Source organism: Cynara cardunculus (assembly GCF_001531365.2).
Source record: "Cynara cardunculus var. scolymus isolate 2C chromosome LG 5, CcrdV1, whole genome shotgun sequence".
NCBI lineage: Eukaryota > Viridiplantae > Streptophyta > Magnoliopsida > Asterales > Asteraceae > Cynara > Cynara cardunculus.
In genome coordinates, this window is record NC_037532.1 from 4,370,387 (window position 1) to 4,386,497 (window position 16,111).

The following is a 16,111-nucleotide window of genomic DNA, read 5'->3' on the forward strand; positions in this document are numbered from 1 at the left end:
CCTGTATTTGATTCTATTTATTAACAGTTAGGTACATAAATTTAAAAATGAAGCTTTAATAAGTTGTACTTACGTAAAATTACTTATAATCTTAAATTCTAAGTAATACTTATCATAAACAGTATTTCATGTATAAAAATAATTTTTAAGAGTTTTTGACAAATGTTTTATAATATAGTATAGATTAATTTTGGTTTAACAATATTTTTTTATAAAAATAATAATTAAACATTCCGTTAGAACTCAATGATTATCTTAATTATATTTTAGATTTTCTATATTTAAAATGAATGATTATCATGTATTTGATTATGTTTATCAACAATTAGTTACATTAATTTAAAAATCAGCTTTAATAAGTTGTACTTACGCAAAATTACTTGTAATCTTAAATTTTAAGTAATATGAATAAATAAACAGTATTTCATGCATAAAAAATTATTTTTAAGAGTTTTTGTCAAATACTTTATAATATAGTATAGATATTATACTATTAAAGATTATATATTCTAGGTCGTTTAATGATATTGACTAGGTCTTTTCTAAGTTTTTTTAATAGGTAGGAGACGCAAATAACAACCACGTTTGTATTTAAAATATAATTGAATTCAGTGTTCAACGGTATCATGAGTATTAATCATCGTTAAGTTAATACACTATGATTAATCTTTAATGACTTTTGTCTCACAACAAGAATTCCAAACAGAACACCAACATTTATGGCACCAATTAATTAATTAATATTTATTAAATTTTGAAACTTGTGACCACCTTTTTAGAGAGAGATATCAGCAGTTAAGCAACTCCTCCAAGAAAATAGGAAAAGAACAGAAGATCATGTGAAACAGATATTTACCAAAAGAATTTGAAATTTGAAATCATTCTTCCATCTCCTATTTATTTGTTGCCCCCATTCAACCTTCTTCATCGTCCTTTGATCATGACATCCCCACCAACCCAAATGTTTGCGGTTTGTGACGATGAGGAAGAATCATTGATGTCAACAAGAACTCGTTCTGCTCGAGAAATAGACCAAAACGAGTACGATACTCCATTGTCACCGTGTTCGCCACTTCATCATGGTGAGCCCAATCTTGAATTGTCACTAGCCCTCTGTTCATCATCAATGTCATCAGCGGAACAACCTCCACCCGCACCCCCATCCCCACCACCACCACCAGAGAACCCTCCTGAACTCCTAATGTTTCATCCCTTCTACATACCACAACCACCATCACCACCACCACCACCAGAACCACAACCAGAACAACCACCACCACAACAACAACAACCAGAACAGCCACAACCGCAACCGCAACCACAACCATCACAACCACGTCGCCCCCGTAGAAACCCTACACATGCACCAGAACCTGGTAAACCTCTAACCATCCAACCACCATTCCGATGGGCAACAAACCGCCGTGCTCAAGTCCACAGCCTCAGATACCTACTAGCAAGAGGCATCGACACCATCTCTGGCGAAGTACAATGCAAGCGTTGTGAGCAAAGGTACGAGATTGAATACAACCTTAAAGAAAAGTTCTTGCAAATCGCCGTCTATATAGCCAAGAACAAGAAGAGTTTCTGTGATCGAGCTCCACCGAAGCTGTTAAACCCGACGCTGCCGAGGTGTAATTTCTGTCATCAAGAGAACAGCGTGAAACCGAAGATTGCAGAGAAGAAGAACTCGATCAACTGGTTGTTCTTGCTTTTGGGACAGATGTTGGGGTGTTGCACGTTGGAACACTTGAAGTATTTCTGTAAACACACCGGGAATCATCGAACCGGGGCTAAAGATCGGATCCTTTATTTGACATATTTAGGGTTGTGTAAGCAAGTCGACCCGAGTGGACCCTTTGCAGTTTTTACATGAACAGTCGTTGGTAAGTTCTTGTTTTTAATTATTATAGGTTTATTTACTATGAATATGGGAATTAGAATGTGTATTCACTTGTGAATGCATTTGAATCTTTACTTGTTTGGAATCATGGGTTTGGTAGTTATATGAAAAACTGATTGTTCACGGGTTGATTAGGTTATTTCCATGATTTCTGTACGAACTATTTTTATTTTTGAATAATTAATTTGAATTAACTGCTAAATATTAGGCCACGATTGTTTGTTTTTTCTGAATTTTAAGATTTAAAATTTAAATTTCCTCTTTTGTAGGCAAGTTTTATTATATTATTGTTTTTTTACCTATTTATTATTCATTTATTTAATTTGATAATACCAATAATAGTAATTATTTATTATTCATTTATCTAAAAAGAATCCTCAATGTAGTGAAATATATCTCAATTTCAATGTTTTATTTTATTTTTTGGTCTCTGTTAATGTTATAATACTAATTTACGTGGTTTGAGCATTCTTAATAAAATATAAATTTGAAGATAGTATAAAAATTAAATATATATATATAAATTATCATTTTTTTGTAATTATTTAGTTTAATTTTTTATTATAATTTAATTTAGATTTAATGACGAAGTAATTTATTTTTAATTTAATAATATAATTTTTATGAAGATAATGATTAAATATTTTTTTTAAATTTGATAATTATCCTAATTATATTTAAAATTTTATATTTAAAATAAAAATTTATTCTGTATTTGATTATATTAATTTACAATTAGTTACACGAATTCAAACATGAAGCTTAATAAGTTGTACTTACGTACAATTTACTTGTAATTTTGAATTTTAAGTAATATGCATCAATATGTAGTATTTTATGCATTAAAAATAGTTTTTAAGAGTTTTTGCCAAATGCTTTATAATATAGTATATATATGATTTTATGATTTATACAAAGTTTAGTTCTAAAAATAATAAAAAGTAATCATTATCCAAAATTTGGATAGCATAAACTAAAACAAAATTTGGATGGCATATATCAATAATTAGAGATAGTCCAAGTCGGGTGTTATTAGTTGGGACCGCGATTGAGATTGGTTACGATGGAACTGATTACAAAAGAAAAATCTTAGACCAGGACTGATTTTCAGCTTGACTATCTATATTAGATGGGTACTTGCACAATCTAGCGAGATACATCTCGATTTTAATGTTTCATTTTTTTTTGTCTCAGTCGATGTTATAAAATGGTTTTATGTGATTTTGAGAAAAATATAATGTTTTTATTTTTGAATAAAATATAAATATGAAGATATCATAAAAAATTTGAAAAAAGATATTGATATTAGTACCAAACTAATTATTTAAAATTTCTTTTTTTTTTATGTATTTTCTTAAAAAAAAAATTGGGTTTAATAATCTAATTTTTTATAAAGATAATGATCAAGTATTTTGTTAGAAGTCAATGATTATCTTAATTATATTTTATAATTAAAATGAGATATTTATCATATATTTGATTATGTTTATCTGCAGTTAGTTACACGAATTCAAACATGAAGCTTTAAGTTGCACTTACGCACAATTTACTTGTAATCTTGAATTTTAAGTAATATGCATCAATAAAAAGTACTTAATGCATAAAAAATGGTTTTTAAGAATTTTTGTCAAATCATTTATAATATAGTATTATCAATATAAAGTAGGATTTGCAAGTTTTAGAATTTTTTTTTTGTATTAATGTTAAGAAGGCAAATGAAGGAAGATTGTAAGAAAATAAATGTTGTTAAATAGTAGAACAAGAAAAAAAAATGTTACAAATATAATGTTATTACTTATTTTACAATTTTAACCATAAGGGTGATGTCTGATTGGTTTGAATTTGACTCCAAAGGTCAAAAGTGTCTAGAGGTCTTAGGTTCAAATCCATGAAGAAACAAAAATCTCTTTGTGGTCACGAAGGTTCAAATGCGGTGAATCCGGCCTACCTGCAAAGCAGGTGGTCGCTTTGGGATTAGTCGGCTCGCATAGCGGGTTGGATATCCAGGTTAATCAAAAAAATATATTTTACAATTGTTTTTAATTGATGGGTAGATGTTTAATTGTATAAACAAAATAATTGTTATTATTTTTTTTGTGTTCGGTTTACTTCCACATTTGGGAGGAAAGTTTTGGAATAAAAATCAACGTTATTTTTTTCCTTGCTCTCAAAAAGTACTTGAAAACACGAGATTTTTATTTTTTCCCTTTGCTATCTTTTCTTTTTACTGTAAAAAAAAGTTTCGAGAATACAATATTAGAGGTCAAGAAGCTATTTTTGTGAGAATCCTTACAGATAATGGTATGTACAAGCAAATAAATTAATATACACGCACTACAACTGAATTGAGATTATTGGATACCAATAATGTGCAAGTGTTATAATAGACTGTTTTATAAACTTAAGTTTATAAGACCAAATAATAATGTGTCATATCTAAAGGTGTTGTAATAAGTTTATAAGACATTTGTGGGCGTCATGACAAGCTTCTTAGGACATTTTTTTATAGAGAACATCGTATTAGCTATTTTGTAGGACAATGCTTGAAAAAATGTCTCGTAAAAGATGTTCTATAGATAGATGCTTTCATAGTGCACTTTAAAAAAATGTTTTATAAAATAGTTAGTATACAATTTATATTAAAAGTGTTCTAAGAAACTTGATGAGACGTCTAAAAGCGTCATGTAAACTTAGTACGACACCTTTAGATATGATGATTTATTGTTTGGTCTTACAAACTTAGATCCTGTAAAACGGTATATTATGACATATAAAAATTATTGGTGTCACTTAAACTCGATTTTGTTGTGGTGATATAAATCATGTAAAAGAAATAATAGAGTTGAATGAGAGGGTGTTTGGTTGATTTTTCATTAAGTCTTGTATGAATAAAATTGTCTGTGTGAATTGATCTGTCTGTATAGATTGAGAAGATTTTGTTTGTGAAAGTTTTTTCATAATGAAAGAAACGTGATTTTTTTTTTGGGAGGAGCATGTTTGAAAAAAACTTGATTTTCTGGATAAAATTTCCCTATAGAAACTTAAGTGACATTTGTTTTTTAAGAGATGCTGAAATATGAATTTTTATTTCTCTTCTGATTTATAAGAGGTGGTGTTGAAGTCTGACATTTGAATCAATAAGACTATTTTTTTTGTAAACTGATAAACTTCTGAATTTGTTTAAATTGCTTATTTTACCTACATTATAAAATTATAATGTTGAATTTATAGATAAATTTATACAATTTCACATATTTAATTCATCACCATTACAAAATTGCATCTAAATTATATAATTAGGATTCATTTAAAAGAAAATATGTCATTAACGATATTTAACACATTTAAATCCTATTCAAATACATCAATTGAGAGAATCGAGGATTGATTGGTAATGATCGATTGAGGGAAATGATCGAATAAAGTTAATCAATTGAGAAACGTCGTTGTTGAGGTTTTGAAGAAAAATATGACACAAATAAGAGATTGGTTTACCTCTTACCAAATAAGAGGACAATAAAATATAAGTGTCTCTGAAAAATTGGAAAAAACAAACAGTCTGAATTACCATACCTCTTAACGAATCAGACATAAAAGGTTGATAAAAGTTTTTTTATAAAAAACAAACAAGGCCTTATTGAATAAACCAATTTCTATGTTATTAAACCACTACCAAATAATCATGTCTAGCTAACCGAATAAGCTTTGAATCTCACAGAGGTGGACCTAATTTTTTTTTCCAAGTGGTGACACCATTTAACTATAAGAAACGAAACTATAGATATTTTATACAAAATCATTATCGGTTTGTTAGTTAGTTTCTTGCTTTTCGTATGAGAGGTCCGGTCTATGAATCTTTTTTCTCAAATTTTTCATAAACATAATAAATCTGAAATTAAAAGCTAAAAACTAAGAAAATGATACAAATGAGATTCAAATTCGCACATGCAAGGGGAGAAAGAACCTTGCAAAAACCAAATCTGACAAGGAAAATTTATATAGTTCAAGATATATACATTTGCACCCAATAATGACACCTTTCACGACCCTAACGAAAAACCAAACAATGGTATGTGTCATACAGTCATAGTATGCATTCTTCGGTTTCTGACAAGAATAACCCAATATTTTTCTAAAATTACGTTTTTAACCCTTAAATTTAAAATTTTGATGAGAATAAGAAAAGTATTTGTAGCAAAGAAGAAAAACAAGCAAGCATGGTATATTCTTTTCAAGAGGTAAAGCATAGCAATGCATAGCATGGGAAAAAGTTGCCGTACAAAGCTTCTCTTCGGCTACACTCACTTGAAGACGATCTGTTCCTCTGCGTCTCTCTGTCTAGGGTTACGAACTTGCTCCGATCATCTACTTCCGTCGGAATTTTACAATTGCCGATCACTAGCCAACGGATTCTCAACGGAAATAGGAACAACCACAATTTCAATGGTCTCGACAACAGACTCAACTCGTAGATCGAGAATCACGATTGCGATTCTCGTCGGTGTTTTACTCGGATGCATCTTCACCTTCTACTATCCTCACGGCCTCTTCGTTTTCTATCCTCCGATTTCTGTCAGCGGAATCGCTGCAAATTCCAATTCTCAGGTCCTTACACACGCACTTACATTACAATGTTAATTTACATGAACAACCGGAATCGCTGCAGATTTTTTTTAACTTCAATGAATTGATACCAAATTAAAAACCGATGAGTGCTAATTCGTTAAAAGTGCCTTATAAATAGTATGCCTGTTTTCTGTTGCTTTAGGTGTGTGATTGTTTCGAATTCGATACACGAGATCTCGTTCACTTCTTTTGTTCAACATATTGAACTGAGAATTCATGTCTGTTATTTTTCAAGTTCAAAATTGTTTGTTTACATTCAACTTTTAGTGAAATTTTGGACAAATTATATCAAAAGGTAAAGTAATTTGTTTCATTTTCTATTTTGAGGACACCTCATGAATCGCGCTTGACACGTGAGTGAATTGATCGGGTGCATCTTATTATTGTCGATCTTCGATTAGGATTGATTGATCCACAATGGTGGAGATACTTCTCACCATAACTTCCGTTCTCATCATAACCCAACTTGTACATCAAAAATTGTTTCAATTTTGCGCTCCACAATGAATTCTTTAGTGTATAGAAGCGCTTACATATTACCATAAATATTTTGTCTAGATGGTTTCAGGAAAATGCGAATCATCAAAAAGGATCAACTTTCTGAAGGCAGAGTTTGCATTGTCTATACAGATTAATTCAGCATTGCAGAAGCAAATTAGAGATCTAACCGAAAAACTTCGGTTAGCCGAAGAGAAGAAACATCAAGTTCCTAAACAAGTATTTGTTTTTGGGGAACAGCCGAAAGCCGGGCCTTTTGGCACCGTCAAGGGTTTAAGAACAAACCCAATTGTTTCACCAAACGAATCTATTAACTCAAGATTGGCAACGATTCTAATCCGAATCGCATTTCAGCAAGAACTTATAGTTACCCTTGCGAATTCGAATGCCAAAGAGATGCTAGAATTTTGGTTTAATAATATCAAGAGATTGGGTATTTCTAATTATCTGGTTGTCGCTTTAGATCAAGAGATCGCGAAGTTTTGCCAAGAAAATGTGTTCCGGTCTACAAAATTGATTTTGCTGGAAGACTTGGACGAAACCATGGAGTTTCAAGATTCAAATTTCGGATTCTGAGAGAGTTTTTGCAGCTTGGTTACAGTGTCCTTTTCTCAGATATCGACGTTATTTACTTACAAAACCCTTTTATGTATCTTCGTAGGGATTCGGACGTGGAGTCTATAACTGATGGCCACAACAACATGACTGCTTACGGGTATGATGATGTTTTCAATGAGCCATCGATGGGATGGGCTCGTTACGCTCATTCAATTCGGATATCGGTTTACTACACCGGGTTTTTCTATATTCGGGCTACAATCCCTTCAATTGAGCTCTTGGATCATGTGTTTTTGAGGCTATCCCAAGAGCCAAAATCTTGGGATCAAGTAGTTTTCAATGAGGAGCTGTTTTACCCATCGTATCCGGGGTGTAATGGTCTTTATGCTTCCAAAAGAACACTGGATTTTCTTTTGTTTATGAATAGCAAGGTGTTGTTTGAGATTGTTAGGAAGAGCTCGTGGTTGAGAATGATGGTTAAACCGGTGATCGTTCATGTGAATTACTATCGGGATAAGTTGTCGATATTAAAAGGGATCAAAGAGTATTACGTCAATGGCAAGGACGATGCATTGGATCGATTTCCCGAGCATTCAGAATGGTAAGCTTTGTTCCGATGATGATTTAGTCGTTATGACGTATAAACATTTAGAAACCCAATAATTCGTATAAATTTATAAACCGTTGCAGGTGTGATGTTTTGGTAGATGTGGAATGTAACTTTTATTATTCAATAGAATGTTTGTAATATGAGTACCACTAGTTTGTTTGTTTTTTATTAACCTAGATCTAACCCGTTATACGAGCCGACTAATCCCAGAACAACCACCTGCTTTACAAATAGCTTGGAGTCACCGTATTTGAACCTCCGTGGCCACAAGAGAATTTTTATTCCTTCTTGGATTTGAACCTGAAACATCCAGATACTTTCGATCTTTAGAGCCAAGCTCAAATCAATCAGACACCGCCTTATAATTAATTAATACTAGTTTGTTTCGTTTTAATGAAAAAGAATAGTATGATAATATACTTTATTGGGTTGTTGACCAAATAACAGAAATATGTGTAAAAGAGAATCTTGAAAAATAAATTTAAAACCTTATTATTTAAATAGTTAGATTGAGATGATTCAATAAATTTAATTAAAAAATGATTATAACTATTTTTTTGTAATTTAAAAATCAGCATAATAGAAAAAAGGAGTAAAAAAAATTATTCTTAGAAAATATCACTTTATTATCTTTAATTTGACATGTATTTTAATATATATTTTTTCAAAGTCCTCTTTAGATCTATTTCTTAGTATGTATTTTTATAAATAAAATGATATAATTGAAATTTTATGTTCTTAAAGACAGCGGCGGATCCAAGTTTTTTGTTTAGCGGGATCACCTTTAAGGTAGACTGAAGACCGCAAAATTATCCGATATGATATTATATACTTCAAAAAAAATTATCCGATGTGTTTTCAACCTAATTACAACGTTTTCGATGGAATTTTAAAGTTTTTTGTTTGAATTCGAGGGATTTTTTAATATTTTGTCGATTTCGAATAACTTTTTTGATTTTTCTGATTTCAACATATTTTTTTTGTTAGAGTAACGGTTTCGATTGGGGTTGGGGGACCCGTGAAAAAATTTAATGAGAGAAGTGAAAGATAAATCATGTAAAACCTATAATTTTTAAAAAAAAAAATTTGACTAAGTCCCTTCCTCCCTCCTTTTTAACATTACATCTGGCCTGCTTAAAGATAAAAATAAATACAACTAAAATATTCTGATTTGATGTAAGAAATAAGTTAACTAGAAGATCCATATTTCATTTAGCTATTTGATTTGTAAATAAAATGAAATTGAATTTCATATATTTCATCTTTTTATAGATTATTTTTCTTATCACTCCATCGCATATATCATGGAATAAAGATTCATTTGTATCCTTTTCAGAAAGACAAAACTACCAAAAAAATATAGCCTACTATATACACTTACTCATTTGCCTTTTGACTCTCGACCGTTTCCACTACCGTCAGTACAAGCACCATGCTACCTCTATCATCGTCACCGCCATCATTATATTGTATGTATATAATTTAAGCAAGAAAATATGAAATTGTAATAAATAGGTAATTTGGACATTTATTATTATTTCATTCCAATTCTAAAATTACATTTTGTTGGGTCACCGGTTGTTTGGTGATGACCCACTGATCTGTCTCACTATCTTATCAATACTTAGTTGTTATTGTTTTTTTTTTTTTTGTATATTGGTTTTTTGGTAAATACTTAAAGCTTTTGGCATAATCAAAGACTAGTTAATATGAAGATAGAAGGTCACTAATGTGGTATTGTGGTCACTAATGTGATTTGAAGATTGAAGATGTTTTGAAGTTACTAACCGATTAAAAAAAAATATTCATATACCAAGATTTGTAAGTAGCTGTATGAAGCTACAAATTCATCCAAAAAAGACCTCCCTAAAGATTGACTATATTTTTGCAACACTTGTATCTGATAAAGACATTATTTATCTGTAGGTTTGTCTCTACATAAACATGCTATGTGCACGCAGAATACGATGAAAATGATATATCAATTTTGGTCAAATCAATCCCTACCTCCTCATCATAAGGTGACAAATGTTCTAATGCATGAGGGTAGTATAAAACACATACTACATCTCCCAAGCGAACGATGCTTTCCTGAAAGAAATTCTCAATATATTTTCAAAGCAATCGACTCTCTTCTTCTACTATCCTGTGTGAAGAAAACTTAGTGTTTTTCATTATCTTGCAAGTATTCCATGTGTTGTTTTTGTAAGTTCTTCTCTTCATAAAATTGTTTAGGATATGTTTTTCCTCTCCTTCTTCCACAACAATGTGTATTGTATTTACGTGTGTTAATACTTGATATACATCAATAAAAATTAAAAAGTTGAAAAAAGATGTGTAATTGTATTCAACCCTCTTTCAACAATTACTTTATGTTTATTATCATACCATTCGGGACCAACACATTCTATCAATCAAATATGCAGATTCCAATTTATTTGTGAGATTCCACTTTAGTTCTTATCAAACAAAATCATAGTTAAATTTCATTGAATTTCTTTCTAATTTATTCAAATTCCAAATTTTTTTTTGATAGATTCCAAATCCATCAAATAGTATTCTACGAACTATATTCCCCTCTTTTGGAAAGGTATCTTAGGTATGTCACAAATTCCGGCAAATTGTGACTGTAAGAAATCAGCTCTGATAAACTCAGTAGACACAATTGTAGTGTACGTCTAGTATTGAACCCTGGACAAATAAGATATTCCACCAAACTCCCCTTAATGTTACGGTTATCAATCTAAACAATAAAAGAAAATTAAACCAGCTTAGTAAAATGGTGGCCAAGAAAACAATGTTGCCATAGTTTGCTTAGTGGTTGTTTATCCAAATACTTACTCAGTATGCGCTTACAGGTAAGATTTAATAATTAATTTACATTACCCGGTAAGATTGTAGTCCATCAAAACGGTATTGTATGCAACAATTTACCTAGTAACCATTCATCAGATAAAAGTCCTCACACTGACTTACCGGATAAACCACTCAATTCTTATCATCACTTTTACCTAGCAAGATTTTCAGTAATCACTTACTGGGTAAACATTTAGCAAATATTTATCATGTTCATCCGATAAGATAAGTAGCCCCTCGTCATATCCATCTGATAAAACAAATAATCCGATATACACTTACCGAATAAACATTTAATAAATGGTCCACTAATCAATTAAAAATCAACCCCAATTTTGTCCACAATCTTGCAACAAGTTAGCATCAAGGCCAGGCCAAAACATGATAAATAGGAATGGAAACAAAATTGTTTTGCAAAAGACAAAATTATATATATATATATATATATATATATATATATATATAGGGGTTGGTTCAAATAGAAACTAACCATATGGTACAAACTAAGCTAATCAACCTTAACCAATCACATTCTTTCTTGACTTTAGGTTCAAATCTAAATTATAAATTAATGATAAGGGTAATTTGGTAATTCAACCTTTTTGTAACCCCTAATAATTAAGGTAATTTGGTAATTCAACCTTTTTGTAACCCCTAATAATTAAGGTAATTTGATAATTCAACCTTTTTGTAACCCCTAATAATTAATTAGGAGTTACAAATCTTAAAAGATACCTCTAATTGTTCACGAGATTTTTCTTATTTATTTATTTATTATTTCATGTTCATGGTCTTCATTTTAATTGATTTTATACATATATTGAAATTGGTTGTCTAAGTGTACAAGATTTTCGTTTCGTTCAACATATGAACAGATCCAAAGGAAGTATGAACACCGAAATCATCAGCATGAACATAATGCGCTTGTAGTCTATGTTCATATCTGCACACATGCACAACGATTATTGATTTTGAAAATGTTCATATTTGTGCATCGCTTGCAGTCTATGAACAACTTGTTTTCATTGCAAGACACAATCGTTGTTCACACGAACATATGGACGATGTCATACGGTGCATGCCATTTTCGCTGCCTCCATGTGTTCATGTGATCAGCGATTGTGGTCGTTCACACATTCAAATGCAGTGTGATCATAACGGAATCAGCAATATGAACAGAGTGTGATCATAAAGTTCAATATGCAGTATATGTTCACAGCGTATAATATGTATAGAATAGGAACAGGGAGGGAAACCCAATTTTTTGACCAATTTACCCTTTGAACAATTGTTCATACACATATCAATTAATACATTAATTAAATTATTTATTATTTAATCTCATTTAATAATAACCATTTGATGATAAAATGAACGATCAAGATCGGTTTGCATAGTTTGTACCATATGATTGGTTTCTATTTGAACCAGCCCATATATATATATATATATATATATATATATATATATATATATTCTGAAAAGAAGCTTAACACCACCAGCTGTTTTGTTTCCACTTATTAATTGATCTTTTCACAAAACAATATACCCTTCCTTCTTATACCAACAACAAGCACCTTCTCTCTCTCTCTTTCTTCCAATAATATTCATAAATATTAGTGGTGTCTGATTGGTTTGAGCTTGTCTTCAAAGGTCAAAAGTATCTGGAGGTTCCATATTCAAATCCAAAGAGAAATAAAAATTCATTTGTGGCCATGGAGGTTCAAATACGGTGACTTCAGGCTATCTGTAAAACAGGTGGTCGTCCTGGAATTAATCGGGTTACATAACATATTAGATATCCAGATTAATTGAAAAATAAATATTTCTTCTAGAATAATAGCCCCACAACAACATACATCCCACCATGATTGGTCCAACAATTATCATCATTTTTCTTTCACAACATTCCCATGTGGATCATTGACTTAATGGAAATATGGTTTGCAGGATTTCGACGGAATTTAATGATTGATTTTGTTGAATAAAATTTTGGTATGGTCTTTGATTTACGTATGTAATAGAATTGAATCTCGTACATTTTATTATTTGTAAATTTGGTCATTTTGTTATAAGGAAGAAGGAATTGGAACCAAAGTCTCTTTGTCTAATAGTATGTGAGTTTTTGATCTTCTAGGAGGTCAATGGATCAAACCTTATCAAATGTGAAAAAATTGTGTGAATTTATTTATTCTATTTACCGTATATAAAAATTATATACTTCAAAAAAAAAAAATTGAATTACAATATATTTCATTTTGTTTTCTTAAAAAGACAAAATTACTCCTTTAATCATATAATAAGATATGATATGATATATATATATATATATATATATTATATATATATACACACACTTTTATATATACGATATAAATTCTTCTTTAAACTTAGGGGTGTTTATACTCTCTCTTAAAGACATACACACACATATAGAAAGAGAGGTTCATTTGAAAATCTTAAATATTTTAGATATTCATAAACCAAATTTTTGTGAGTGTTCATGATAAATGTCGTTACAGATACTCATAATAAATATATCATAATATAGGTGATTCATGTGTTTCTGAATGAACCTGCCCCAGTCTGTATTTATGTATATTATGTAATTTATTCTTGCTTTAATAAATTGTAAATTGTATATTTTTCACATTAAGTACTTTTAATTTTATTATTCTTTATAATATGATAAAAAAACAAATTCAAAGAAAGCATTTTGTGGTCTTTTTCCATTATTCTTTCCAATTCGTGTGTTATATTATGTAAATCAAATATACAAATTCTAATTTATTTGATAAATTGCATTTTGTTTCAATGTTAACCAAACACTTGGTCAAACTTGATAACATTCCATTAAAATTCTTCTCAGATTCATATTCATTTGGCGAATTTCATTAATTAAAAAACATTCTACAAACAAAACATCCTTAAAAGACTATTCAGTTAGTTTTTTTTTTTTTAGTTCTACATTATGAACATTCAGCTATCATATCATAGATCCATTTTATGTTATTGGCGTTAGTGTATATATTTAAACATTGTGTCATGATATTAATTAATGAAATGCATTGTCCAATTATTATGTTTATATGTTATTCTGTGTTACATCTAAATGTAATAATAACTTTAGAATAGCGTATTCTAAATTGTCTCTAATCAAATATTAATTCGGGTTTAGGTTGAATTTAATATAGTACGACTAGTACATGCAGGCATTAATATGAAGATACAGAATCCGCATATGGGTACAAGAAGAGATTATAACACCCAAATTTGCACCCAAGGTGCTACGTCATAAACCACAAATAAATAATTAAAATCATTCATAAATTGAGATCCCAAAATCCTTAACCAAAAATTCCTACAGAAGTCTTAAATAAATAAAAACTCTACGATGTCTTAAATGAAAATTTTGCTCCATACCAAACCAAGACATGATAAATGTGTGCAAATGTAAACGATTAGATTATCAGTAACCTTCTTCCTACTCGTGTCCCTTATCGGTACCTATTGTGGAAGTAACTGTCTATGAGATGCATACACCAGTCAGCTAATAAGCTCAATAAGTTCATGGTTTTTATGCACATACACACATATATTTCATGACCCAAAGTTAACAATGCATAAAATCTTCCTTTTTAAAAATTCATATGAGATCTCAATATTATATGGCATGGTCGCTACACGCCAATGGTTCTGGTGGGAACTACCCGACCTTAACCCCCAGATTCCCCCGCAGTTCTCCCTTGCCTACATGAATCCCGACGTTTCAATAATGAACCACTCATATTTCCCCCATATTGCATTTAATAGCATATGTGAGTTTATCCCGTTTATAAGCATGCATAAAAGTTTAAAATGAAACAATTAGCATGCACATCCCATAACATCACATACATGCAATGCATATATCATTTAACATGTACAAACAAACCCATATAACACATCCTACAATTAATGCATAAAATAATTTATACATAATATGCATCCAGTGTAAGTCTCATGAAGGCTCACTTGAATAGCTTCACACAAGTTGCTCTTTCTTTTCTCCGAAGAGTTGAAGATTGCATCTAACATTGAGGAAGGAAAAGGATCTCATCTCTTGACGTTTGACGTTATCTGGATTCAGTGATTTGCATGGATATCTTGGAGACAACAAGCTGAGTTCGTTGACTCAGATTCAGATACAACATCAAACAGTTGTTGTTCGTTATGGTAAAAAAAAATCCTACCTGCGTTTCATTTGAATTTTCATAAGAATACAATTATTTTCCGCTTAATTTATGACTTCGTGTTCTAATAATTGTATCATTCCAAAAAATATTTTATTAAAAAATGTATTAAATATTTGCCTTAAAATAGCATCCATTTCTATTACTTGTTTGGAAAGATGTAGATGGATGGTATACCAATACATCATCATTGTGACTTGTGAGTTGTCATACACACCTCACACATGTATATATTTTCAAATTTACTTATAACTATAACATGTCTTTAAATAATTAAGCCCACATAATTCATAAATAATAATTTCATATTATTATAATTTTAATTATAAATTAAATACATATATTTTAAAGTTACATTAACTACTACATCTTTTTTTATATCTAATTATCACCAACTTATCTAATCTATATCTATACTATATTATAAAGTATTTGAAAAATATTTTTAAAACTATTTTTTATGCATGAAATACTGTATATTGATGCATATTACTTAAATTCGAGGTTACAAATAAATTGTGTGTGATTACAACTTATAAAATTTCATATTTAAATTTGCGTAACTAATTACAGATATATATAATCAACTACATGATAAACATCTCATTTTGAATATAAAAAATCAAAAATGTAATTAGAATAATCATTGAATTATACTTATAACAGAATACTTAATTATTATCCTTATAAAAATTATGTTATCTATATTATATTATAAAACATTTGACAAAAAAAATTAAAAATTATTTTTTATGCATTAAATACTGTATATTGATGCATATTATTTAAAATTCAATATTACAAGTAAATTATGCATAAGTACAAATT

General features: G+C 30.0%; 1 protein-coding gene and 1 pseudogene across 1 annotated transcript; both read left to right on the forward strand.

The window, feature by feature from the left end:
• Window positions 1-940: 940 nt before the first annotated feature.
• LOC112512238 (cyclic AMP-dependent transcription factor ATF-5-like) lies at window positions 941-1,876 on the forward strand. The gene has a single exon (XM_025118106.1). It carries the CDS (start codon window positions 941-943, stop codon window positions 1,874-1,876), a length of 936 nt encoding a protein of 311 aa, XP_024973874.1.
• Window positions 1,877-6,154: 4,278 nt separating this feature from the next.
• LOC112512239 lies at window positions 6,155-8,190 on the forward strand (annotated as a pseudogene).
• Window positions 8,191-16,111: the final 7,921 nt, after the last annotated feature.

Bases quoted from the DNA above. Each gene is read 5' to 3' on its own strand.
- LOC112512238 (XM_025118106.1), top strand. From the start codon at position 941: ATGACATCCCCACCAACCCAAATGTTTGCGGTTTGTGACGATGAGGAA.